The sequence below is a fragment of the Osmia bicornis genome, chromosome 11 (genome assembly GCF_907164935.1).
Source record: "Osmia bicornis bicornis chromosome 11, iOsmBic2.1, whole genome shotgun sequence".
NCBI classification, from domain to species: domain Eukaryota; kingdom Metazoa; phylum Arthropoda; class Insecta; order Hymenoptera; family Megachilidae; genus Osmia; species Osmia bicornis.
In genome coordinates, this window is record NC_060226.1 from 6,403,843 (window position 1) to 6,431,300 (window position 27,458).

General features: G+C 43.3%; 1 protein-coding gene across 7 annotated transcripts in view; it reads right to left on the reverse strand.

The window, feature by feature from the left end:
- LOC114873794 (inactive dipeptidyl peptidase 10) overlaps positions 1-27,458 on the reverse strand; it is a 54,284-nt gene that overhangs the window by 9,040 nt on the left and 17,786 nt on the right. Inside the window, exons 1-3 of one of the 7 annotated variants that reach the window (XM_029182487.2) lie at positions 24,239-24,752; positions 9,916-10,130; positions 8,635-8,876 (exon numbers count right to left, since the gene is read on the reverse strand). In XM_029182487.2, the coding sequence (XP_029038320.1) occupies positions 8,635-8,736 (102 nt within the window). In that variant the 5' untranslated portion in view covers positions 8,737-8,876; positions 9,916-10,130; positions 24,239-24,752. Of the gene's footprint in view, positions 1-2,870; positions 3,120-3,646; positions 3,750-8,634; positions 8,877-9,915; positions 10,131-24,238; positions 24,767-27,458 lie in introns of those variants that run through there. The other 6 variants (XM_029182489.2, XM_029182490.2, XM_029182486.2 and 3 more) reach the window with 6 other exon arrangements.

The window sequence follows — 27,458 nt, forward strand, 5'->3', positions numbered from 1 at the left end:
CCCCTCGACATTCCTTCGAACGAGGGTTCATTTTTTAAACATACAGAAGGTACCCTTAACACCGTGGAAGCATCGTCGTCATCCGTCGATTGTGGTTCGACGTTGCTCGTAGGAATTAGGATACTCCTAATATTTTCGAGCTACTAGCAAACGTGTTAACTCGAGTATTCTACTTTTACGAAAGTATCATCTTCTCGACTCCCACCTAGCTTTTTTTTTGTCGCGTTATTCGGCCAGGGGTGGCACCCTACTCGCTAAAAGCTCGCACCTAGTTCCTCCTAACGCGATGAAAGAATCAAGTTCACAGGGGTTACAACTTCTTTTATTTACTCGAACGAACAGTCCGACTATTTCGGGATCGAACAGCATCCCTTTGATACTCGAAGCTCTTGAAAGTTCCTCGACCGCGAACGTGGTGTGTTTAAAACACCATTGGAATGCGGTAACAGCGTACAAATCGATCGACGTCACGATCCTCTCCGCGTCGATTAATGGACATCGTAGAGTTGACAATCGCTTCTGAACTTGTTCGTCGTGACAAACAATCGTCAATCTCCTTCTGGCCTCGTTCTATGCTACCTACTCCGTCCGTTCGCGCCACGTCTCTTTCCAATCGGCCGGCTTGATCGATTCGTCGCCTTTGAATTCCAACCGCGTAACGCGGCGCACGTGCGCCTCCATCAGGATGTATAATGTTTCAGATAACGGGAAGAACGGGCACGCGGGATACATAGGGGATGCGACGGGATCTCGTGCACGCTTGTTTCGTCCTAGCCAGTTGTCTAGCTGATTTTCAGGAAAATCCGAGTGGAATTCAAAGCTTTCGAGGGTGGTTCGTCGCGTTCGAACGCTAAACTGATCGACCGTTCACGCGAGCGGCTGGCTTAACGATGCTTGTATATCTCGTTGTGTATCGAACGATTTTCTCTGTCGATTGTATCCTTTTTACGTCGATGGAACACGCTTTTCAATGTTTCACCACGGTCATTTACTTTCGCACCTTTTTCAATTTCCATGGTAATTTTGAATTTGTTTCATTCGTGAATTTATCGTTTTTTGAAGATTTAGAAAATGAACCCTCCTGTGCATTTTACAAGGAGAATATTCTAAGGGTCTCTCTACCCAACGAGCGATGTTTCGAAACATGTTTCGAAGTTCTTGTTAGACGATTCGGAACACGCTTCACGACGATGCTTCTGCCTTGCGGAATAGTAAAATAGCGGTGTTACAATGCCGCGCTACGATGGTATTAGTACGATAGGGGATGCCGCGAACACGGAGGGTAGGTTGCGAGGAAAATATAATATTCTCTATAGGATGATCGTGGGAGGAAAGTATCAGCTACACCACTTCGTTCCACAGAGTTTCAGACTTTTTTTCGGTCTACAAATAACATGAAAAAGAAAGTCTGATTTTTGTATAAAAAATTTCAACTAACGCTGAAACGTGACGCTACATTTTACGATTATTAAAAATGTCTGAAACGACGATGCATTAAGATACTATTTTCCCTTCGTTTTCGTTCCATCGATTCTCGATACCCGTTCCGTCTCCGAGACGACTCTTCCAGAGGATTTCGAACGTTTCCCACGTAGGAAACGTTGCACTGGAGACCGTCGGCGTCGGCTGGTTTATATTCCAGCAACAATGCCCTTCCTGCGGGGGCCTTCGAATGGAAATTGCCGACTCGGCAATGGAATATCTGGTTGCGTTGCGACGGATTCAACCCTATTGTGCCGGTTCGCGTGAATCGAACGTTGGAAAAGTGAGCGAGCAAAATCGAGCTTACAGTCGATCAGCTCGATTGATGTATCGGTTAGAAATTAATCGAGCGTGGAGATAATGGGCCGGTGTTTCGGTACCGGATCGGGTGTTTCGATAATGAAACGCGGAATAATTCTGCCGTGATTACAGCCCCGCAACGGCATCGTGTCTTCGATAATGAATTCTTTAATTCCGATGAATCGTCGATGAGAAAATAAAAATTGATATTTTTTTCTGTTACAAAATATATGGGTTAATCTCTTTGACCACATTTCTGGTAAATGTTAATATTTGTTGGAGCCTTCGAATCGCATGACCCGTGATGTTACTGTGAATCGCAAGTTGCATTAGAGCGTGGGTGGTTTGAATGGGCGTAGGAGTACGGTTACTGGCAAACGTTCTCGCGACCAAGAAAATTGAGCAATAATACGAGGCGAGAATCTTGGAAGGTTTTCCTCTTTGCCACGTTTCACGACCTCGCAGGTGTGTTTCCAACTCGAATCCGGAATAACAGATTTGAGGCTTTCGCGGCCTCGTTTCCGCTAACCAAGAAACAACCTTTCAACCTTTTGTCAGCTTTTTCTTGGCTAGCTTTATCGAGAGCACCTCTGATACGTACACGTGTTCCTTTTTATTCACTTCTTCGAGAAGGTGTTCGTTAAGATTTCATTGAATGCCGCCAGTGCAAATGAGCATCTTTAGTAGAACGCATCAAAGCACTAATTATTCAAATTATTTTCCCTTTCATATCTTTCAGAAGGTATGATTTAAATCACGATGCATTGTGCATGTCGGTTATAAGGGTTAGAATAAAAAGAACATGGCGACAGTTGTAAGGGTGAGGGGAAATACGACAGAGAAACACATCGGTATAATTAACTGTACAGAGGTCGGTGTAAAAATCACAAAGGGCTTTGAAAAATAAAACGATCGCATTCCGAATAATTGAAATTACTATGCGCTCGATTACACAGGGAGGTTTCCACTGCACCAGTCAAGGCGTTCGATGATAAAGAAGTAATAGTATTATTTGAAATCCCTCTGGTGGTTTTTACACGGGTAAAATTAATCGCGGAAGAAACGTTTCAACTTCAAAGTTTGCTTATCTTCTGACACATTCATCGGCGTATTGGCCATCGCAGCGGTTCGTTTAGCTCAACCTTCCAGAAATAGCAATATGCGACGATGCTCTTCACCGTGTTTCGCCGTCGAACACATCACATTTTCGCGCACCGCTGACACTGTATTCGTCACGTATCTCTGTTAATTTCGCGAACATCGAAGAACGAGCGTAATCCTTCGTCAACGACCAGCTAGCCTCGACTGAACAAGAGAGAGAGAGAGTAATCTTTCTGCCAGACTTTCTGGCTCATTGCCCTCCACACCTCAGTGTTCTCTTTGTACCTTGGCGTGCCTCTATCTCTCTCTTAACGTGTTATAAATTATTTAGCCGCGCGATAGGTCGTGTAGTGTAAATCGTTGACAGCGAACGCGTCCCCCCTTTGTACTCGCTGATGAATGCAGAGGGTAGACAGAAAGAAAGAGAGAGGGATATAAATCGATTCGTTTACGTACCATGATCGCGCTTTACTTTGATAGAATGCAGTTCCGAGCTATGCATTTAACGAAGAATAACGATGATGTCATTGTTTCTTATTGAATCTGTATCCGATGCACATTCGTGTAACTAGACAGGGAACGGAGGGTGCATAGATCATCCTCGATAAATCTTATCTTTATAAAAATGAATATTCGGAAGAAAATTCGATATGAAACATACAATGATATGCTTCGAACAAAATTATCACCGTCAACAGAGTTACTGATACAAATGATCAGATATTTATCAAATCAATAATCGCATTCGGAGAAATGAGCTTACCAGAGTTCCTTTAATTCGCGCGCAAGTTTTCATTTCCGCGAAAGGAAGAAAGAAAAAAAAAAAGATGAACAAAGCTGTCTCTGATAACTCGGATCAGGACCGTTCAACACGAAAGACAATGTCTAACTGGCTTGCCTTTTCGTGCCTCGAGAAGACCCTTCTTCTCCGCTCTATCGCGCCACTCTTTTCGTCACAGTAGAAAATTCAAAGGGGTAACATATGCCGATTCGTCGCTCGCGCGGCTGACCCTTCAGGGGTCAGGAGAGCACTTGGTGAAAGGGGTCGATAATCGAAGAGAGGAAGCTTCATCGCGACGCGAAAAAAATACTTACACGTTCATTTTATACAGACAGAATATATCGTGAAACTTTGAATCGCAATTTGGATCCTTGATTAAATTATTTAATCGAAGATTCGATTAATAATTAACTATCGAAATTCTATTTTCGTCTTGGAATCAATCGAAGAAAATTAAAGGGGGTTAATTGCAATTTTTCAATAATAAACGTATGAAAAGTATTTTTAGAAATACTCTGTAGAGAAGCAAACTGTTTCGTCGAGTTTTCATCGTCTCGCCGCTGATATCGAATAATTTAAACTTTCAAGCGGTTCCAAATTTATCCAGACAAGCAGTGTCCCGGGTTTGTCCTCGAATCAGAGATTATCCCGTGGATAATGTGCCGAAGAAACGGCGGTAGAATATCTTGGACAGGCATTATCGACCAAAACAGAGGGCAGCACCGTGGCCGTTTGTTAAGGTAGACATTTGTTATCCAGAAGAAAGGTGGCAAGGGTTCCTTGTATCCTGTTAGACGCGTGTTCGACGTTTCCATGAAACTAGAGCAGAGAAGGCTTCCGTTCCCACTGTTTCGTCGTCCTCCCTTGATTATCCGGCCTTCAATTATCCCGTGGATGTTCAAAGTGGACATCAAAGTGTTCACGGAGGCTCCTCATCAACGAAAGCCGCAGATAACACGCAACAGAGACGATGTGAAACGAACAGGATGACGGCCATTGTTGCTTTTGCGGTGCCAGTTTGACCAGAGCGAAAGGGCTCTTCAATCTCAAAGGGATCGCACGTAAACTAACCCCTGAAAATATTTCATCAAACGTCAGATCAGCTAAATAATTATTTGTTTGAAATGAAACAAGACAGTAATCGAACCACGTCGAGGAGAGATGGAGAAATCGACGAAAATCAAGGACAAAGACCAGCCCTGTTACTCTAATTGGTCGACGGCTGCAATCACTTCGAGTTTTCTTTTCTCATCGAAAACCTAACGACTGGCAACTCGCGACAACCCATTAATGACGATACAATCACCTCCCCTCGAAACATCTTTTTCGCCAACTTTCGCCAACCAGTCGATCCTTCCGCGATAATGAGAATCCTCGCCTTACTCGAAACTGTCATCGAATGCCGGAGCAAACTTGCCTGGAGAAAATGTACCTGACACCAGGGAATTGTTATCCTGTCGATAAGAGGAGCTCGATGCAGCGAGACGATAGTCCACTGGGAGATCGGTCTCTACAGAAGATTAAGATAGCTTCTTGTAGACTGATTTTACCGAACAAAGGATTCAGATGATTTCGCTGTTGTTATCGACAGAAGTTTCCGAGTGGAGATGATAGCTAGATTAAATGCTGACGAAGATTCGGAGAACGACGTCGACCGATGAATTTTTGAAATTTCGAATAAAACTTGAAAGAAGATTGGTACTTTTGCACGAAGTAATCATCCGACGCTAGGCGGTAACATCGTTGCGGTTACACGCCAGGTCTGAAACAATCCGGGCAGAGGAAACCGATGAAAATTATTTTGGCTAACCGGCCCCTCCGATTATGGGCACAGTTTGCGGCCTACAAAGTGCGGTGGCGGTCCGCTCGAGCCGTGACTGGCGAGCTTTCATGAATAAATCTGCATGCGTCTGAAAATTTACACGCTCGCAGGACACACTTGCTGCTGTGTCGCGCGGCATGTAAATGTTATCCAAACACGCGGCTGTATATCCGACAGTCGGTATAAATTTAGACTTTCCCTGGCCGCGGAGGCTTCGCTTCTATCGATCCGGACATTCCAACGCCTCGGATACTCGTCTATGGGAATCGCACCACCTTCGCGACACTTCGTTTTTTGTAAATAATGTCATCGACGAGAGTTATATACCGTTTCAACGTCCAGGACATTCCACCCCTATCAAGTATTTCCTAACTTCTCCTTTCGTGATAGGAATTTCTCGTTGGGCATCCCTTAAAGGCATTCTTCTTGGCGCTTGACTTCGGGTTGAGCTGCGTCATTTAATAAGCGTGTAGATGCCACGACAGTAGATGTACCATATTGATTTCTTTTATCCCTTTCAACATTTATACGAGTCCATGTTTCACTGACCATTTTAATTTTACTCTTTGATCGTGAACTTACCAGAGGTTCATTAATTTATAAATAAAGGATAATGTTCATCGTTCTAAGTTTATTAAAAAATGTTTTTCAATACGATCTAATTGGTAATTAAATGGTGAGCTCGAATAGCTACTTGTTGGAAGGAATGCGTGGCACCCATCGCTGATCCGACAAGTGGTACAGGTCAACGGGAGTCAGACTCGACGAGTCGAACGTTACTTTCGAACGGACACATTTATCGGCACGCTAGGATCTTATTTCACATTGGTATTCATGAATTTTCATAGAAACGTTCGCTGTTGCTCGTCTTTACTTCCTGCTCATCCACTTACTCGCGGCTCTTTAAACGCAAGGAGTTACAATCCTCCCCAAGAAGCAATCAACGAACGAATACTCCTGCGCGAGAATGGAAAGGAACCTAAGAGTGAACGCGCGTCCCGACGATACTCGATTACCAGCGAGAATTACGACGAGAAAATCGGTTCTCGCTTATCAGCAGCTCGCACTCCTTTTCGAACGCAACTGTTCTCCATCTCGAGATGGCGCGGCTAGGTCCGTTCGATGGTACCTTCTTCTCTCGGCTTTGCATAATTAAATCGAAGCCATTTTCGCTGAATACATCCGAGAATCGATCGCTAACAAAGACGAAATCGTTGAAATTTTTATTAATTCCCAATGGGTTCGGTAGAACCAATCGAAGAGCTTAAAGTTTCAAGCTTTGGTAATTAATAAGTTTATTATGAAATTCGGTAACATTTATCGATCAGATCAGCCTAGCTCCTCTGCTCGTTTAACGCCCTTTACTACTTGTCTGACCATTCGCGTACCTGTTCCACTAGCCTGAACAGCCACGATCCAATTCCACTTGTCTGACCACTTATGGACCTCTGCCATTTGTCTGACTGTTCGCGATCCTATTTCAGTTATCTGACCAATTACCGGTCCATTGTACTTGCCTAACCGCGTACGATCCTATTTCATTTGCCCGATCACTTACACGTCTATTCCACTTGTCCGCGTACCTACAGACCTTATTATATTAATTAGAACCGTCTCACCGCTAATTGACCTATTCTACTTACTGTCCCTGTTTGTTGATCTACAGCAGTGTTCCATTTGTCTGACTAGTTATGAACCTGTACTACTTGTCTAACAATCTATCATTCCATTCCACTTGTCAGATCGCTTATTAACAAGACGCGTCTGACCACCCATTGACCTACTCTACTTCGGTTAATAATATCGTTACTTCTTTAGCCATTTGCGAACTTCCAATGTAACTAATTAACGATCTCAATTGTTCAAACTATTCAGCGACTATCTGGAAGACTCGAGAGCGAATTTTTGCGGTGTCAGGCAAAGTGACGAAACAAAGGGAAGAAAGGTGATCTGCATAATGAATCGAAGTCTTCTGACGATTCGGCTCTAATTAACTCGTCTTTGGACCCTCTAAACGAGACGGTCTTTCAAATCTTCGTTTCAAGTTTCTGGTCATTCCTTTAGTTGTAAAAAATATTTGTTCGTTCTTTAAGAAATTCATGGATTCATAATCCTCTCGCTACCATAGTTTCTACAGACTAGTTCCTAACGAATCGTGTAATTAACAGCGAAACTTAATTCTCGGTATCGTCCGAGAAGAAGGACCGACTCGCGTTCGTTCGCGCTCGTTTACTTTAATTGCATTAATCGTTCCGTTAATTCGAAGTTAAAGAATCCAGCGTTCTATCTCGAAAACCTTACAGTGGACCGCGTTCGAAGCGGAAAAGTGCTCGTATAAACTGAAGTCAGATCACGGAGACAAAGTAGGTAATGAAACTCGGTTAAAGACTCGTGCCTTTTAACTCCCCGGTGTTACGATCTATTTAAAATGATCTTAAAACGTAATTCGATTGTTTTAATCCAGCTGAAAGTGTCCCTGCAAAATTTTACGATCGATCCTTACTTTGCCGATCGCTCTTCGAAAACTTTTAATCGAACCTGCTATCACCAGATAGCTGTGCAACAATGATTCATCGGTGGTTGGTGAAATTTCACCAGATGTCAATGTATCAATCTATAATGTGTTCGGAGTGTTCGGATGTCACGAATCAATTCTGTACAGTGTTCTATGTAATGTAACGCTATATTCCATACCGATTAATTTCTGTGAAACGTAAACTCCCTCGTATCAACATGCTGTTCCATTATCAATCCGATACAACGCGAATCGGTTCCAATAATTACATTACAATAAACATCGTATCCGTGTGTAGAGAGGTACGCTAAACCCTTTCTCTCCTATCGTAATTACACTTCATGCAAGGTTACACAGGATAACGATCTATACGTTTTAAAAAAACATTCAACACCCAGCATAAACCATCCTCCATGCGCAGACACACGGACACCGTGTCACCGTGCACTATCCTAGGTGTCATGGATCACAGAAAGACACCGACGACAGCAGTGAGAAACGAATACGAACGGGAGACACGAGACAACAGAGATTTCATGCTTCGATATCTCACGGATTAAATCGTTTTCTCGACGAGACGCTGATTTAATCGACGGGGGATTAGACGCACGATGGTCCGCTGGAGCGATTTACCTCTTTTACCTGGGCTGACTTTGAACGGGGATCGGCGACCTGGACGGTCTCGTCGGGAGGCAGCCGCCAGGAGTTCCTCTCGATGTTGACGCTGGCGTTCATAGCGGCCTCCTCCGCCTCCCGTATCCTTCGTCCTTCTCAGCAGCCTCGTCGTCGCTCGTACAGCTCCCCGAGGTCCCCAGGGTAACCCCCGGGCCACTCCTGGGGCCGAACTCCTACACCGGCAATCCACAATTCTTCACCTGAAACGTGATTCGTACATTATTAAACCTCTGCAAACGAAACTACTTCCCTTCTAAGGGAGAAACAACATTCCCCATTGGAAATATCAATCGGACGTAGAAGCAAGGATTCTTAATTAATTGAAAAGGAATCAGTTGATTCCGTGTTTAAACAAACGCAGGGATTGAACCAATTACGCTTTCGAAAGGAGGATAAAGAAACAGTTTCCAAGTGGTTGAAGATTCCAGTGCGAGGAAGAGGAGACGGAAGTCGAAGGATAACAGGAAACAGTGGAAATTCAGTCCGACTGCGGCAATCGTTAACTCAAACACGCTAAACGAACGTAAACGACGAATCGAAGCATCGTTGATCAGATTCCAGCTGAACCTTTCTAAACATTCGTTTCTACGATGGTTAATTATTTCGATTAATTGATTAGAGTTCGGTACAGTTGCAAGTAAAAAGGTTAAGGGTGAATTTCCCGTAATGGATTCTAATTAAAGCTTCCCGACGTACGCGACGATCGAAATGTTAATAGCTTCTTAAATTCGTAGACAAAGGGGTGAATAGATTGTCGAGTCGTCGTTAGCGAAGGGACGAAGGATAATTACGAATTCCACGAGAAATTAATCCCGAATAAAGGATTACACAGCCCTTACGTTCGAGTCGTCGCTCTTTCTCTATGAATAATTTAATTAAAGTCCGAAATTCTTGGTCCCAGTGAACGCGACAGGGTAGGCCATCAGTTTATTTTTCATTTAAATTTCAAATTCGTCCCTTGTCCAGACATGCAAATTCAAAACGTACACGGGAGGCCGGTGAATGATTTACGCGACAATTAACAAATTTAAAAATGATTTATTCTGAAGAAAAAAAAAATATGAAATGCTAAAGAGACGAACACATCGTTTAAATGGATTGAATATTTAAAATCAAACGTGATCTTCGTTTCATATAGGGTTTGAAGGATTAAGGACTGTTCCACGTTTATAGCTGAACCATGCATGCTTCAAAATTGACCCAAAACGGATCAGCATTAATATACGATCCTTCACGAACCGAATCTTCAGTCAATTTCCCAGTTTCTTGTCGCACGGTTACGTCTTGCGGTTAATCGAATGCAACCTCACGAACCCTTGGAAACTTTGAGGTACACCTCGAGGAGAAACGCTTGCGAAGCAGCTAACCGAGATTTTGATGAAACTTCGGGGTTATACGAAAACTGTTGGGTCATAGCACCCGGTTTAACCGTAGCGACCCTGAAGTTATGAGTCCTGAAAAGACGAGATATTAGATTATTTTCAAAAAATCGCTACAATAAACCTGAAGGAAATTTTAAACAACGAAGAGCAAATGCAGCGATTAACCCAAGAATATATTTCCTCTCTGTACGATAGCATTTTTTCTTTGCCTTGAAAAACGGAAAAATCAGAAAAATGAAAATTTGATGAACCTGAAATCCGGACGGATACTCCCACGGCGGGGAATATGAAAAATGCGATTGGTATGTAGCTGCACGCCTCGGTATGGTGTCAGATCGAGGCTCGCGATGGGGGGTTGAAAGTCACGAAACAGCAGTAACGCGTATTTGAGGGTTGCGAGGGGGGTGAATATATCGGTGGAAACGGGGCAGAAACGGAATTACCGTGAAATATGCAGCAGACTGTAGTGCACGCGATATTCTTCGGCCCGGTGATAAATCATCCGCGTCGAAAACGCGAATCGTTTCGAGTCGTGTACCTAGCTGCTGGGTTAACTCGGTTACATACAGGCCTGGCTAGAATGTTACGTGGCACGATAAAACCTGTGTAATCGTTAATTTCCTGCTGTGTACAGCGTAGATAAAATTTCACCCGATATCGTGTACTTAAACGGGAGTTGTGCATAACGAGAATTGTTGCCCGTTCGTTTCCAGATGTTACAGGAAAAGGCGAATAAAGGAATAACATTTAATTTTATTTTTAATACGTCCAATACATCGTCCAATAATTATATGGTACATATACAGTCGAAGAAACAAGTAGAATATCTAGTTTTTTAAAAATTCAGGCTTTGTCTGACCATACGTCGACTCGTACTACTTGTACTCCTTTCATTCGCTTTCGAATCGTTTATCGAACGCGAGTAGATACTTAACACCATTTTTTTTCGATAAATGCAAGATTCTTCGCAAGAATAAATTTACAGAAACGATTTAACGCTAGATGATTGGCGAACGAAAGAAAATCTACGGAGTTCCGGGTAAAAAAGAAAAGCTGATCTTGAAGAAACCATTCGCGACGCCGCCGCGCCCGCGTGAAAATTCGATTACCGTAAGAAGCTTTCGTTTCTTCCTCGTTCCGTTGTAAATGTTTTTCCTGGGGACGTTTAACGAAGGCTCGATGCAAGAACCGTGAACCGCAGCTGAGAAATCTCGATTTAAGAGATTCCATCGTTGAATCCGAAACCGATGCCAAAGAAATAATACGAGAATCATGGCAAAGAACGAAGCGTTGGATTTTCCCGAGTACATCTTTCTATCTTTCCTTTTTTAAGAAAGAATTTTATGGTATCGGTGCAATAGTGTTATTCAATCTTCCAAAATTCTTATTTTATATAACGTCCTTTTTTTCATTTCAACCCCTAAGATTAATTATCCCGATTCATCAAGTCGAATCTATAGTACTGTTTTCTAAACTAGCATTTTAAGCAACACGCATTCGAATTTTCGATTTTGTAGTTCGGACAGGCTTGACAACTGCGAAGGATTAAAGCAGTTAGCCCGTGAACCACCGTGGACGGTGACTGATGAATGAAATCCGGGGTGGCCGACCTTATTTCGCGTCGACCCTTGCCTCAACCCCTCTCCAGACCTCCTGCATTCCCTTTGCAACCCTCCACCGCCCAACCCCATCGAAGCTTCGGGTCCACACAGTCTGCCGCACTACTGACGTAACATACCCCTCTTCTGACGTCACGAGCGAGGGAGTAACGTGGTAACTCTTCCACGAGGACAACGTCCTGTTTCCCCTCTTCCGCTCGTGGCCCGCTTCCATCCTATTTTATGCTGCTTCTTTCTTCCTCACGAGTTAGGTGCTTTCGACAATTTTCCAGGATTATTAGATCAACATGGCTCAAATTGCTTTAATTATTCCTCTTTTATTTTCTACGATGACGAGGCTAATTATTCCTTTGCTTAAGTCAATCATGCCCTAAAGTTAGAAAAAATATACAATTACCAATCTAAAGGGTTTAATATATTGAAAAAATAATTTTTAAAGGGGCAGTGTAAAATTTAGAAATGAAATTGTGCCTCTCTCCATGGTCCGTCATCGGAAGGTTAAGCAGGACATACACAATTTTTTCGAAAAAGGAGCGACTTGTGATTCTTTTACAAAATCATTAAACTTTCCGTTGAAGGTTAATATTTGCGGACTCGAAGCAGCTACGGTTCGTTGCTCGTTTAAGCTAGAAACAAGACGATACCGCGAGTATTTAAAGCGGAATCAAAGGAATAATCGAGGAACTTTAATTAAGGTTAATTCGCGTTGAAGCAGGAGAGACAGGCTGGTTTGCCTCGCGAACGTTGGAAACTTCAAAGTGCCTCGCGCCGACCTCGTCCACCTTTATCGACTTCCTGACGAATGAAAAGAACCTTGGCTCTGATGTAATTAAACGATTCCTTCGGGCAATATAGCTTTCGGCCACCCATTCTCATTATCTGACTCCCTCCCTCCGAAGGCACAATCCCTTTCGTCACGAGGAGAGATCTTCAAGCGATTCAGTTTAAAGAGGATGAATCTCTCTTAAGTTTTCCAACAGTCTCAGGGAACATACATCGCTCTGCGATGGAAACTTTCTTCGGTTCGAAAGCGTTTTAAAATGTTGAACGACAAAATGGTGGAATAGAAACTGATAAATAATTTAAAAATTATTAAAAATTCTTCTTTCAATTTAACACGAAATCGACGAAAATTTGTCAAAGTATCGAAAGAGGGTAAAAACAGAGGAGTTCCAATATCAAGATCTTATTTCATTTTCAACGATTGGAAATCTGTCAAATCTAATAGCGAGCGCAATTTTTCAAACGATATTTGACATCGATTCTAACGCGTCTATCTCGATATAGCTCGTAGCAACGGCGTCTGTTTTCGTTTCCACGGTATCGAGTTCGTCGGTTCCTGTCGAGCACCGGAAGCGAGGTTAGCGTAAACGGATATTAAGGCACTTGGTTCCGTGGCTTGGTTCGACTGTTTATTGGAGGGCACGTCGCGGAACGCGCGATAATATTTCTCATGAAACTCGATAAATACGCGCGAGACATTTATACGGGAATAATCGTGCCCGAAACGTTACTGTGTTATATTTTCTCAGTGTTCGCCATTGTTTGTTAACCTTTCATCGAGTCAGTTTATCGCAACATTTCTGAAACCGTGTTCAGTTCGTTAATGATAGAATCACTGTTGGAAAATACGAAAGGGATGAAATTGCAAAAGAATCCCAGAGAAATTATTTCTGTTTATATCGAAACGGCGTGTTGCTAAATATACAAAACGGTTGTTCCAACGATCCGTTCGCAATTCAAAGAAGATTCATCGTGGCATTTCCAGCACGATGCAGCTACTTTATCAGCGCGAGTAAGCCGATTATAGTTTCCACTAACTCGACCTGTACCAGTTTACGTTAGGATGCTCACAGAACCGACATGTCGTTTCAGTTGCCGGAAGTTTTCACGAGCATTTCTACGAGCTCGTTTCGCAGTTTACACGTTCAATGATATTCCTAGTACGACGATTTCCGTTCCACTTATCTTTTCAATAAAATTGATCGTTCCACTCCTCGGTCTTACACTGTGCAAAACGAATTTATAATCTTACGTTCTGATCGTTATTTTAATTCGTATTCGTAGACGAAAGGGTTCGAGCACACGCGGCGTCAGGTGTGTACAGTTTTAAACGGGTTGAACGGATGTTCTCTTTTCCGGAAACGAAACGGTTGTGCCATTTAATGCCACTCTAAACGCAACACGCCGGCTGACGAACAATAGAGAGGCGGAGATGCCCGATTCGATTGCGATCCGTAAAATTGCGATCGCTGACGCGGCTGGGATCGTTAAATCCGCTTTGCTCGTCAGCAAACGGGAAAGGTGGAAAAAGCGACGAGGGTGATCCGCGACGAAACGATCCTCCGCAAGTTGGCTGATTCAGCTCGTTCGCCGCATCCGTCATCGTTTTTCATCCAGCGGACACGTTGGGCTTCCTACTTCAGACAAATGAGTTTGTTTTCCTCGTACGTACAGGAACAATTGATTGGCGGCCCATTGATTGGAAGGGGTTAACTTCGCGGACAACTATTTACGGCGTTGATCGCGTCGGGATATTTTTTCAAGCAAAACGGCCAATGAAATTCCGTTTCGACACGGATGAGCAAAGTTCTCGTAATTCTAGCAGGAAGAAACTTCTTGGGTATCCCCTTTGTGGTCGTTAAACGTGCCGGAGCGTGCGGTATTCCTTTTAATTAGAAGGGCACTGAGGAGGGAGAGAGCGTGGTAAGGTGTTGGGATACGATAATGGACGATAATTTAATGTAATAGCTGGTGTTGGTGAAAAAAGAGAGGAAATTGCGGCTATAGATCGTTCGAAGGCTTTGAAAATCTCTTCCGCTGTAGTATTATATATTGCTGTTGTACCGTAATGATTGAAATTGATTTCCAATAGCGTTACAGAGAAGAGATTGATGAAACAGGAGTTAGGGATCTTAAGTACCGTGCGTCGCCGACTTTCCGGACGGATCCTTGGTACTTATAGGAAAGTATAGTCTTAAGAAATGAGCTGACATGATTCCACAACGCCGTAATTGAATAAAGAGTAGAAAATTTTAAAACTATTATATCTTTTGCCAAGGGATCACAGTACATAGATGTGATTCCAGATTATCCGGAAAGTTCATCCACGAACCATCGTAAAACGATTTTATGTCCTGTCACGAAAACTTGCCCCGTTGAAAAACTTCGTAACTTCTAAACACTTTTCTTTCGGAGAGCGTCGCTTAAAATTTGAAATCTATAGAGTCCAACATCCGTTCCAAGACGAGAACAATGGAGTTTCTTCATCTTTTCCGGTATACAAATGATGTTGTCTATCGTAGGACACAATAGTTGAACTTTTCACTGTTTTTCTTTCGATGAAATTCCTTTCGCAGAATGCATTTCATCTGGAAGAAAATTCCAGTGCAGGGGGATCGTGTTCGGTGTCGTGGCGTCTTAATTAATCCATAAAGCTCCTGTTTTCATTAGCTTCGTAAGGTCTGGTTTAGCGGTGTCGTTCGTCGCGTTGCTTTTAATTACGAGCAAGCCCGACTGCTTTCGAGTTTCCCGTGCTTATTTCACCATCAAAATGTCAAGTAAATACTGACTGAACGAATTTTCTTCGAAATTAGAGGACGGTAATGTATGCTGTTCGTCGTAATTGTACAAGTAACGGATAGACTGAAAGATGACGATGTGGTTTGTCTTTCAAGCAGGATATCTTCTCACGCTTCTCTTCGGTGTCTCGCGAGTATTTCTAGAAAATCAGCTACTCGTTTCGTGCGATGCACTCGACTAGTATGTCGGAGTCTCGATCGAATTAGTTCCCTGTGAATCCGGGACGATCGTCAGCTTGCACGGTCTAATCGGTTTATTAATTCGCAGAGCTACCTGTTGTTCCATTCACCGACGATTCAGTACCTTATCTCGAGGATTAATCGATGGAACGCGATTCGTTCTGTCGCGACAATCCGCTTCGTTCCTCGTCCCATGTGTCATGGGATGATTTGAATTTTAATAAATAGGTGTTCTTGGAAAAAGCCGGTGTGAACGAACAGCTGTGAGTTAATTAAACTGTCCTTTCATCGATAAAACTGGAGAACAATGTTCCAGCTAATATTCTTTTGCTTCTATTTCAGTTTAGGTATTCAAAGATTTTCAATTTCATTAAATTATAAATAAAATCAGCAATTATTATTTAACAATTCTTTTCAAATGAATAATTCGTAAAAAAAAATCTCTACGAAAATAAACCCGTCAGTGTATTTGGCCTGAAGAAAGAATGACCCATTTCTTTCTCGACCATCCAGCAGTCGAAACGACATCCGTCATGGACGAGGCTCGTCCGGGAGAACGATGCTTCGTCACGCTCGCGTAATTATGGCTTCTTAACCGGGCGAAATTTAATCCGGGAATGTGGGACGGCCGGAAGTACACCGGTTTCGTTTCCAGACGAACGGGAAAATTTGGTCGAACGACGGCTTATTTCGCCGAAGCGAAATGCACTGGAATTCCATGAATTCTTCAACGATTCGCTTCGTCAGAATTCAACGTTGAATCTCGCGGATCCTCGTTGAAGCGAGGCTTTTTCAACGCACAGCGAAACATTCTTCCGATTCAGATGGAAATCGAGCGGAACGGAATAAGAAGCTCTCGTTGCTGTCTCGAAACAATTTTCAAATGAAAACTAGAAATTTCAATGATCGCGTTGAATAAAGTATGCGTGAGACACCTGGGACGTTTGTCCGGCAACAACTTCCTGGTTACCTGCGCGTATCCTGTCCCGAATTATCTCGAAAGGCTTCCGATTTCACTCGACAGCAATCGATGCGCCGCTGGTTCTTCTTTGATTCATCGCTGTCTGCCGTCGCCGGATTAATTTGTTACCGTGAAAATGACTTGAATGGAAGAAGGGAAACGTCGAACGCGGCTGACTTGACGAATTTCGGGCTAGTTTGACCGAACGACGCCGTCGATCGGATTTCCCCGCATTGTTCGAGAACCTAGTTCCGCGTTTGTTCGATGAATATGAACGTAGATGGGGTGGAATTTTATCCGCGATGGCGTGGAACAATTTAGCCGATGGATGGATCGAAGGGACAGCTTTCATGAAACTCGGATTACGATGGGAATTATTTATGCTGTCAGAAATCTTGAATTTCTTTTTAACGCGCGTTATTCGTAGACAAGATTTTATTTGAAAAACTCGCTGATGTTTGAAATCTATATATAACTTTCGACAGACGTTTATCCAACGATTCATTTGCGATTCTGAAACTGGCGCAGTTGCAAAGTGGACAGCAGGTGTTCGATGTGTCAACGATATTGCAAAGCGAAGCATGCGCAACAGTTCATCGGTGCAAATTAACCGGTGCGATGTTGTAAGTTACGCCACAAGAGGATGCGGGAGATGCATCGTAGCCACGGGGATGAAAATTACAGGCTAATAATTGGGTGATTAACGAGAAAGTGTGAAAAGCGAAAGCGATTGCGGTCTCGCTGGTGCATTCGACGAATCGCGTGTAATCCGAGGGACCGAGGGAAATTGAAATGCATCTATCCATCGATCTCGTTAATCGATTGCAATTATGCCAGTTGTATCAGAATTGAAAAATCGAATTCAAAATTCCATGCATTTTCAAACTGGACCACTAGGGAAACTTAAAAACATGATATGCAATTTGGATAATTTTTTCAAATAATCAACAATGACGCATTTAGTAGCAAAAGTGTCACATAATAAAAAGGATTGTAGAAAAGGTGTTTTCCCTAGAAACAAGAAATATGTAGACGAAGTCGGAGTTCACCTAGCTGGAGAATGTTCACCTAGCCAGTGCTGGCAATGCGATAAAACAAGAGGAGGTCGAGGCAACGGTGGGACAACGAAGCCAATAAACGGGGCCGCGCGATGAAAGAAAGATTAACGATCGAGCGAAGCGAGGCGAAGTTCGCTCGTTCGGCGGGACGCTGTTTTCCTCCGCCATCCAGTCCGACGTCGAACAGACAGAAAGAGGAGGAGCTGGCGCGAGTTAGCCAGGGCGTATGGATCCCTCCGCTTTGGCAGAAGGCCATTTCACCGAGGAAAATCGAAGTAACACCGCCCTCGGTGCATCCATCCTGGTTTCGCGCGCCAGAAACGCGTAAACATACGAGGATGCTCCCTTGAGGTATGGAAGGAAGAAGCTGCTTTTGCTCGTGAAAGGATAGGTCAAATATACCAACGAATTGATGAAACATTACGTTTCTGTATCGCGAGAGAGCTTGTTGAAACGCGGAGAGAATTCTTCCGACCGGCTGACTTTACGTAAACTATATCACTTTTTCCCTTGAAAGGAGTACAGCTTTTCGGTTTCCAGAAAAAACAACCAGACAAATGAAAAAATAGCTACTATATTTAAAATAATATTTTTTGAATAGTGAAAATAATTTTCTTATCGTGCTTAGTTCTGAAAATTTCGAGGAGAATCGTACGATTCTTCCGTGCGGCTGACTATACGCAAACTCTACTACTTTGATCTGAAATAAGAACACCGTTTGGGTATCTAAAGAAGAAATCCACAAGGGATCGTGGTATCCGTTTGATGTCGAATGTTTGCTTTCCGATTACCGATGTTTATCTGACTCCAGACATGACGGGTGTTTACATTGTAGTACACTTCATTTTGCAATTTTATGATGCGCTTCCGCTTTGCACTCCGCGTACGCGGGCTCCGGTGGATTTTATTCTTATTTAAGAGGGAGAGGCGATGCAGTGTATGCTCGTTCGAAAGAAATCTTTGATAAGTTTAGAAAATACACGTTCGTGCTCGATATTTTTTTCAATAAATTCTGCGCGTTTGAAAGGTACAAAGGGGATACCTTTATAAAGACGTAAAGTGTATTCGAGAGTATTCCTCGTGATGCGTTTTAGCGGCAAGGAAACGAAGTTTTACGCGTCGATAAAACCTGACGCCCGATAAAATATGAAGAACAGAGTCTAATGGAGACGTACACCATCGTGAAAGAAGGCTAACGCGTACAATAGATGGCGATAAGTTTGTTTAGCCCGGCGACGCGGTGAGCTTGTTAAAAAAAAAAATATGCTCCGGGGTTGGTGCGCTGTTTTATTCCGTTCCTCGGTGAACATTCCACCCTGCCATCCCCGATAATTGAATTCCGTCGTAGTCATTTTATTAAGCGCCACGCTGAAACGTGACCGACCGTACGACGAAAAAAAAAGAGAGACACTTTCGAAGTCGTCCTAAAAAATATCGGCAAACGCATCGAAACGATCGAACGGTATCGGTGATTTTCCTTGAAAAATTATTCTCCACGTTTTATCGGTACTAATTCAATTCGAAATTGATAAAGCCACCCTGTAAATCTTGAAGGGGTCATTAACAATTTTCATTGAAAATTTAAAGGCAATTCGAAATTGCTGGACACACCGAACGCTCATTAATGTAATCTCCAAACGCTCGTTAATACTTTCTAATGAGCCTTTGAAACCAATTCGAAACTGCTAGGACAATTTACTAGTCTCCAAACGCTCGTTAATACTTTCCAATGAAATTTGATCTACTCCGAATAAGCGGTTAACAAGACGAGTTTCTCTTTCTTTTCTTGGTTGTTTTTTAAAAACAAAGCCACCGCCGGTACGTCTACTTTCTTCAAAGCCACTCGTTGGAAATTGTTTCGTAAACACCTGAACGTTAAGAACACTCTACAATTGTTCTTTCAACAATTTCAATTAACAATATTGAAACAGTTTCTCTTCTTCCGAAACGTTATATTTCGAAGGCGGATCGTTACGCGTAAAAACCAAGAGAACACGCATGAACTCTATGTTTGTCGACGTTTCGAGTTCGGCTCGTTCATCTTTTCTTCGCCTTCTTCTTTCCCGTCGTAAAACGAGCAAGGAGGCGGTGAGGAGCACTCGAGTTCTCAACGAGCGTCAGTTCTGTCGCGTGCACACGTGCTCCACTTCTCTGCTTGTTTCTGCGACGACGACGTGGGACAATCGACTTCCGGCGGAGGATTTTTTTTTTTTTTCTTCTCTAGCCTCCTTCTATATTTTTTTTCTTCTTCGCTCCTCTCCTTTTCTTTGCGTTCCTCAACGAGAATGAAACGAGGATAATTATCGCGCGGCTTGGAAACGTTTAGCTTGGCCTCGCTCGTTTCTGAAGCCACCCCCTCCTACTCGTTTCCGCTTTTGTCGAGCTTCAATTTGCGGAAGGTTTCGTCGCCGAGATGAAATATGTGCGTTTCTGTTTAAAATGACGAGCAGTTTTGTTTGAAATAGAGAGTCGATACTGGAACGATATTGAAACCATTCAAAGTTCTGAGACGTTCAATTAAAATGTGAAAAAAATAATTGATCATTCTCGCTAGTTTAAGGATGGAATCGGTGTCAGATTTCCTTGTTCATAGAAAATCGCTGACGCGGTTTCTCGACAGATGACGATGAAAGACGGTGAAAAGGCAGCCGGTTGGCCATCCGCCTCTCCTCGAATGCCTCTTTTTACGCGGCTTCGTTATTAATATCGTGGTTTCGAGCCTAGCGGGCTGACGCGACTGCTAGGCACATCCCTTTAGTCAGCGTTTCGAGGGAATCGAGCAATTAATCACGTGCTCGACCGTGCTCGAATCTACGTCGGATACGACGATATTCGAGTTCCTCTTGCTCGAGAGATCCCTTTTGTCATCGATACGACGCTTCAATTAAGAGGTATCGGTGCTTAGAGGCACTTGGGACACTTCTGTCGCACGTTGAAGCAAATCCCCTTTGCTATATCACCTGAACTAGATCGTTATTTCCGGCTTAAATTTGTGTATTCGAACGAAGAATAATTTCTCTAAGATTTATTCTCGATCGAATTTCAATGGGGCCAATAAGGGAGACTCGCAGAAATCCGGCAGTTCGTTACACATCATCGGGAATTCAGGGAATTCAATTCACGTTTCGGTGTCGAGAGGAAGTAGTGAAGTCGGCGAATGCCGCGACGACGGTGCATTTTATTGCAAGGCACGCGTGTATACCGAGATTCCGAGGTAACACGTGACCGTCAGCCTATCTGGAACACCATAATTCATTTTTCCTGCCTGGCAGATGGCCAGAGGTAGCTCGGAAAGAAATTTCATCAGCCTTCCTACTAAATCGTTTTTTACTTTGCTGTCGCTGTGCAATCGGCAACTATCGCGGCTCCTAAACGATGTACCATTCGCATATTTACGAATTCTGTTCACTGGTATGTGTATTTTATTTCTGGACGTATCGATATGTAAATGGAATTCGATTTTTGTTCCTTCCAAAGATGAAGTACCCACGCGTTATGGTGGCTGGTCGTCGTAGAGTCAACCGATCGCGGTGGAAAAAGAATAAGAGAAGGAAAAACGATCAAAAGCGTTTCGTTTTCAAAGAACTATTTCCTCGAGGCGCATTTAATGGGAAGAGTTTCGAGCTGCCTCTTTTGCGAGGACGTCGAGAGGGGTTGAAAGGAAGCGAGGGTAGGAGAAAAAAATGGATGGGAATTGGAATGAAAAGGGGACGGTGGAACGATAAACGGCGAAAGCGATCGTGCCGTATAGGAAGCCAGTAATCCTCCATTTCGAATTTCGATCCCTCTTCTTGCGATACTTATATCGCAGAAATGTTCGACGAATCTTTTTTCTATCGTCGAATATCGTCTGGACTTTTCCTCGACGTATGGAATAAAAGAAGAGACACTCGGTTTATCCAGTTTCCTAGAAACGATCATACGTGTACCGAAATGATACGAAGATGGTATCCTTCTCTATTTTCAGCGTAATTTTTTATATAATCGAATAATTTCACTGGCGCAAGTAACTAATCGAACCATATCAATCTTCGCGCGATTTCGAGCCGAGAATTTTCACCTGGAGGAAATCGCTTTTCAACCGGTGTTCCGTTGCTCGTTTATACTCGGATGGAATTGCTTTCATCGTCGCCGCTCTCCGGCCGCGATAATAGAGATTTTCAGCTGGTCTTTGCGCCGGTTTTTATCCGCGAAAGTATTTGTTTCTGTTCCCTGGATCGGTGCTGGTGGCCAGAGTATTCGTTGCCAACTGAAAAGTACTTTTTATTTCACCGACATCGTCGCAGGCGTTCGTTTCGCGACCAGGGACTTGGCAACGCTCGCCGTCGTTGAAATTTGCTCGCCAGATAGAGGGAAAGAAAGGACGGACGAACGGGGGAAAAAAAGAAAAGGGAAAGAGAGAGAGAGAAGGAAAGAAAATTAACGGCGAGTTACAACCGCTCTCGACGTCGCTGAAAGTTTTCCCATTTTGTTGGAAATCGCGCTTCCGTTTCTGTCCGATGCCGTTCGAAATCGACGCGGAAAATGGGTCGCGTAAATAAGTTAACGCGATAACCCGTGGATTTCCCGCCGATATTCATCGTTCAACAACAACGAAACGTCGCACGGAATTTCGTTAGAAAGTTTACGAGTCGACTACGGCTTTTCGTCTGTCCATCGAAACGATTCTTTCCTTTTTATTATCAGAAAAGCAGAGAATCAAAGCGTGCAATTTTTTTCCTCGAAAATCCTTTTCGAGATGAGAAAACTGCCTGTAACCGTGTCGCTGGTAAATTGACAGGGAACAGCGGAAAATTGCGAGTGCGGATCGAAAACTCGCGACGAGTGTGAAATTTCACGGTGAATAATGGAAACACGCTCGGACCGCGAGCTTGAGTCCGCATTCTCCACCAGACCAGGCTGTATCGTTCGCCTTTTTTTCCACTCTCCGCCACGTGGCATTCTCGGCAAAAACAGAGCGACGAGATATCGCGTGAAAGCATGTGTTCCACTCGACTTCCATCCCCTTGTTCACCCTCTCGCATCCCCTGTTTCGAGAGCTCGATTCTTCCGCGCTGGTCGAGCCACGACACAAACGGGCTGTCGGCTTGAATGCCGTTTCTGCTGCTCGTCTCGCTGACAATTCTGCCTTTTACCGGTGGTTCGTGGCTCGATATGACCGCCCGCTTTTCTACGCACGCAACGAAAAGAGCCACGATTTTTCATTGGAAACATTTGAATTCCTCGCTGAATCAAAGAGGAATAAAATGGGTAAAATAAATTTCATTTCAGATGATAATTTAAAAAAACAGAAATCGAAATGTTTCGTTAATCGTACACGTGTTTTACCATCGCGATTGGTTATTAATAACCAAGATCAGATTCGCCATCGCGTGCCTTCTATTAATATCCCGGCTATATCTATTTCCGGGTCTTTGGAGGAACGTTTCTATGTGTAACCAGTAGTTGAACGGCTCGATTCAATGGTAACTTTATCTTTGTTGAAAATTCCTTTAGCCGGGAGAATTTCAATTTCTCTTCGACGGAGCCTCATTTTTCCCACCGTTCACCTCGAACTTTGCTTTCTCCGCTTCGTTTCGCTTCGCGATCGCGAGCTTCCCAGGCGGAACAAGTTTTCCACCGACGACGACCCCGTTCGACGCGAACTTTCCGAAAAATCTGACCCGTAAGTCAAATTTCGAAACGGTGAAATCCGACGTGCCGCTTGTCCCGAAACAACGAGGGGACGGCCTCGAAACTGGGCTACGAAGTTGGAGATTATATTACGGCGAACAGGAAAACTGATTCCGTTTCGTGGCTTTTTCAATCCTTGTTACCCGTTTAGCTGCGCGCAATTAGCGAATTGCAACTCGCGACAAATTACTTTTTCCTTGAATTTTGAATTCAATTCTCCGCGCTTATTCTTTTGTCAAGGATTCCTCGTATCCGGAAAAGGCTTGACGTCTTCTTTTTTTCTAAGAAAAATTTGCAAAAACGTTGAGAATCGACGAGATTCGTTGATGGCAAAGCTCGATTAATAGACTGGAGGTTCGGTAACGATCATTTCCAACGGAATCGCGAGGTAATTGGCGAGTTCTAACCGAGGCCAGCAAGGAAGAGGGCTCCGCGGGTATTTATGCAAATGTGTCGCGTTCTATCTTCGGCCAGCAGCAAGTGGTGGCTCGATAACGACTGTTATAGCCGTAGCTCTTCGTGCAACGTATTCGTTCCACTGGTGAACGTAATTTACGAGCGAAAACTTGGACAAAAACCTTGGATAGAGAAAGCGTATGCAGATAAACCATCCACACGATCGTCCAACGTTTCTTGTATATTAATTCAGCGTTAAAAATGTTCGCATCGATGAGAAAATTGGAAGAATCAAGGAAGAATATTTCAAAAACCGCAGGTAGACCTGTTATCGATAAGAAAGCTGAGAGTTCTTTGAAACGCTTCGATTTGCGGCAAGGATTCGAAAGTTCCTCTAAATATACACGCTCGATCTATCTCTGTCGGAATGGCACAGAGGGACACGTGTTAGCGAGCAAAGCGGACCGAGTATTTTCTCCATTGAGAAAAGAAACGTGGAAAAATTACAGCGGAATACGGTTCTGTAGTTCGGCTCGTGTCTGCTCGTTTAGCCGTGACATTCTTGGCACCGTGGACCTATCAATATTTCCGTCGCGACTGTCGTTCTATTCTAAACTCGACTGCTTTTAGATGAATAGAGGGGAAAAATGAAACAATCGAATTAGAAACGTATGTTCGTATTAATAATAATAAAATGATCGAGATCACTTACTTCTGGTTCAATGATAAATTCAAGTGAAAAATTGATCCCGCTGGAACATCTGAATCGAAAATAGATGTTCGGAAAAGCGATATCATCGGATAGAGTCGTGTCTTTTCATTCCTCATTGGAAGGTTCGCCTCCGCACGGAAACTCGAGACACGCGTTTCTCGCGGCTACATTTTTCACTGTCACCCCGATCTTAACGCGCGACACGGCAGCCGAGAAATAAAACAAGGGGATGCCGTGCGGGCGAATAAAGACGAACGAGGACGGCGAAGAGAGAGAGAAAAAAAGGTAACGATAGCCTCGGGAGAAAAATTGTTTTCCGCGTCAGCGAGCTGGCGGAATTAAAAGCAACGTTCCTCGATTTTCCACCGTGGAAATACTGTTTCGTTTCGACGGTTGCTTGCTCTCGAACCGTAGCGGACCGTACCGTGCTCGTGACTGAATAAACAGCCGTCCACTGTCTCATTCTGCTCTTCTCCTTCATCCCTTCTCTTCGTCACCGTTTCCTTAGATAAACTGTGACCAGCACGCTTTTGGTCGTCTTATTTCACAAGGAACCGAGGGAAATTAGCGAGCAGCCAAGACGGACGGAGAATTATTACGATACGCCTCGACGTTTCTTGGCCGGTCTATTAATTGTCGCGAGCACCTTTATAGCCGGTATTTCGAGAACGAAATTAAACCAATATCGTGATTATTCAGTTGAGAGAGCCTCGAGAAGCTGGCAGCTTCTTTGAATTCCTTATTTTTTACTTGGAATTTATCGCGAGCAATGTAATGAAGCTTGATGATGCGGAAAGTGGAATGGAAATGCGGTTTCAACGCTCGTTTGGCATTTAAGTGAAACAACGGTAGGTAAAATTAAGATGAAATCAAGAAACCTGTTATCGTGAAATCTTGCACACTGTTCGAAATCGTAAAAGGCAAACATTTCGCGAATCGTAACCGTTTGGAAAACGTAACCGAGTTCTCTAACGTTGTTTCGTAAGTCGAATGGATTCGAAAACGTTTATCTGGTCGCGTTAAACGGCACAATTCGATTTTCCTTCTTGTTTACCTTTGTTATCCAGCAACGTCGAATTTAATCGGTCAGCAGTATGTATGGTCTCGAGGCAAACAGACGAGCCCCGAAGCGGCATATTAATATGCTAATTACCGTGTCGTTAAGGATAGGAAAGTCGAGTTATCTAATTAATATTCGCGAATTCGGTAGAGCAAGGGCGGCCGAGTGGATGCTTCGTGGTCGACGATAATGCTGAAGTTAATTATACTCCTGTTCTACTCGCTGTTTCCTCAAATAATTCATCCCCCCCCACTGACGAGGGATGGTTCGTAGGGTGGAAATGATCCATAGAGTCGATCGAAATTTTGTTATGCTGGCTTGCAATATTTTCCCTTCCAATTAATTACACGGAAAATATACGATTTCATCTTAAATTGAAACACGCCGTTAACCTTTGACGGTAATCTAATAACGCCAGAATAATAATGGGAATTCAGAACGCCTGGTGTTGTCTCATTCTCTAATTACTTGTCCGGATGAAATACGTGGCGTTATGGTGACCACGGAAACACTCAACGTGTTACGAGCCGCAGGTCTGTTACGTCTGTCGCAGTGAAAATTGTCATGTGCATTCCGGTGCATCGCGATGACGATGATTAAGGGTGAAATAGAAGGACGAAACGAGTAAAAAAGAAAAAATCAATGAGTTGGTTCAATCAGGAAACGATGAATGGATCGACATGCACCATTCAATCAAGTGCACCAGGTGTCACCGGGTCAAAGATCGATGCCCGGTGTACATTGATGATGCGGCGCAGCAGGAAATCGTCTTCCAGGTGAGGGTTCCCGGTTCCCATGGAAACCGGGCTTGTCCCGGTTCTCCCCTAGGTCAGGGCCAGCCTCGACCCTTCGTGTTGCATGCTGTCTCGTGAATCTCCTGCTCGTATAACAGGTGTGTGTTTGTTTACCTTTCTATTTTTACCCGCTCATTAACGATGCAATTAAAAAATAAAAAAAAAAAAAAGAAAAAGAAATTATCATTAATCATGAAACATAAAGAATGTTTATACTGTTCTCGTGCTAGATAAATAATTTATCAAAGAATTAATGCGATACCAATATCTGGAAAGGGAATTTACAGTAACGAAAAGTTATTGATTACTTTATTCCTCAAAGACGAGAGAAATCCGACACCAGGCACGTAGCCAGAACGTAATAGTTCGAGGGAAAGGTGGTCTCTTCGATATTTCAATATACCAGGAAAAATGGAACTTCCAGCGATGCTACTTTTAGTGGATATAGTAACAAGAAACATGTACAGTTTTTGGCAACGGTGAAGTTTGAAATATAATACTTGCCGTAAAAAGGAGATACCGCAGACGGGGAATGAAAATGTTATTACACGCAAAGATAATAAAACAAGAAAGTTCAATTTCAACAGAAGCGTCCGTCTTTTAGGAAAATAATACGTTCCAAAGAAATACCGAAAAGGGTAAATGGAATGAAAATCTTTATGACCCATCCAGAGGGGTAATTCACGTAGCGATTTCAAACGTTCCATCGTGATAAGTATCGGATTAATTGGAAAGCCGCGCCACTTAACGCCGTGGTTATCTGCTAATTAAACATCTTCGAGCCTCCGGACATGCCGAGACTCTCGACATTAACGAGTTCCTTCGAAAAACACTGCCAATAAACAGCGTCAAGATCATCGAGTCGAATTAGCTACCAGGTAGCTCGTTTGCCTATCCGACCGAAAGTCACCCTCGATTTACGAAGTTCCCAAGGGTGAACTTTCTCAGTCACGATGCCTGATTCATTAGGGCTTTAATGGTACTTAGAGCCCGTTATGCACGGACTCGTAATAATTTTCGTTTGAAGATTTACGATCGTTGGGAATGTTTAATAGAAAATGATTAAATATGTTCCAAGTATACCATGAAAAATTGAAGATATAAAATAACAACGTACAGTGAAGAATTTAAGACTAGTTAAACATATTTTTTAACGTATCCATTATAAACGACAAGGGATGAAAAAGCGACAAGGATTCGAACCGTCCAGCAGGAAAACGGGTAGAACGGACATTCCTTTTCCAGCTTGCGCCAAGTATCTCCGTCGTAAAAGTCCCGTGCAATATTCGTAGCTGACTGTAGCCAGCAATCCGTCCCTTTACGAGCAACTCTAGACCCTGGCCAACATCCGCGACGCCGTAACTCA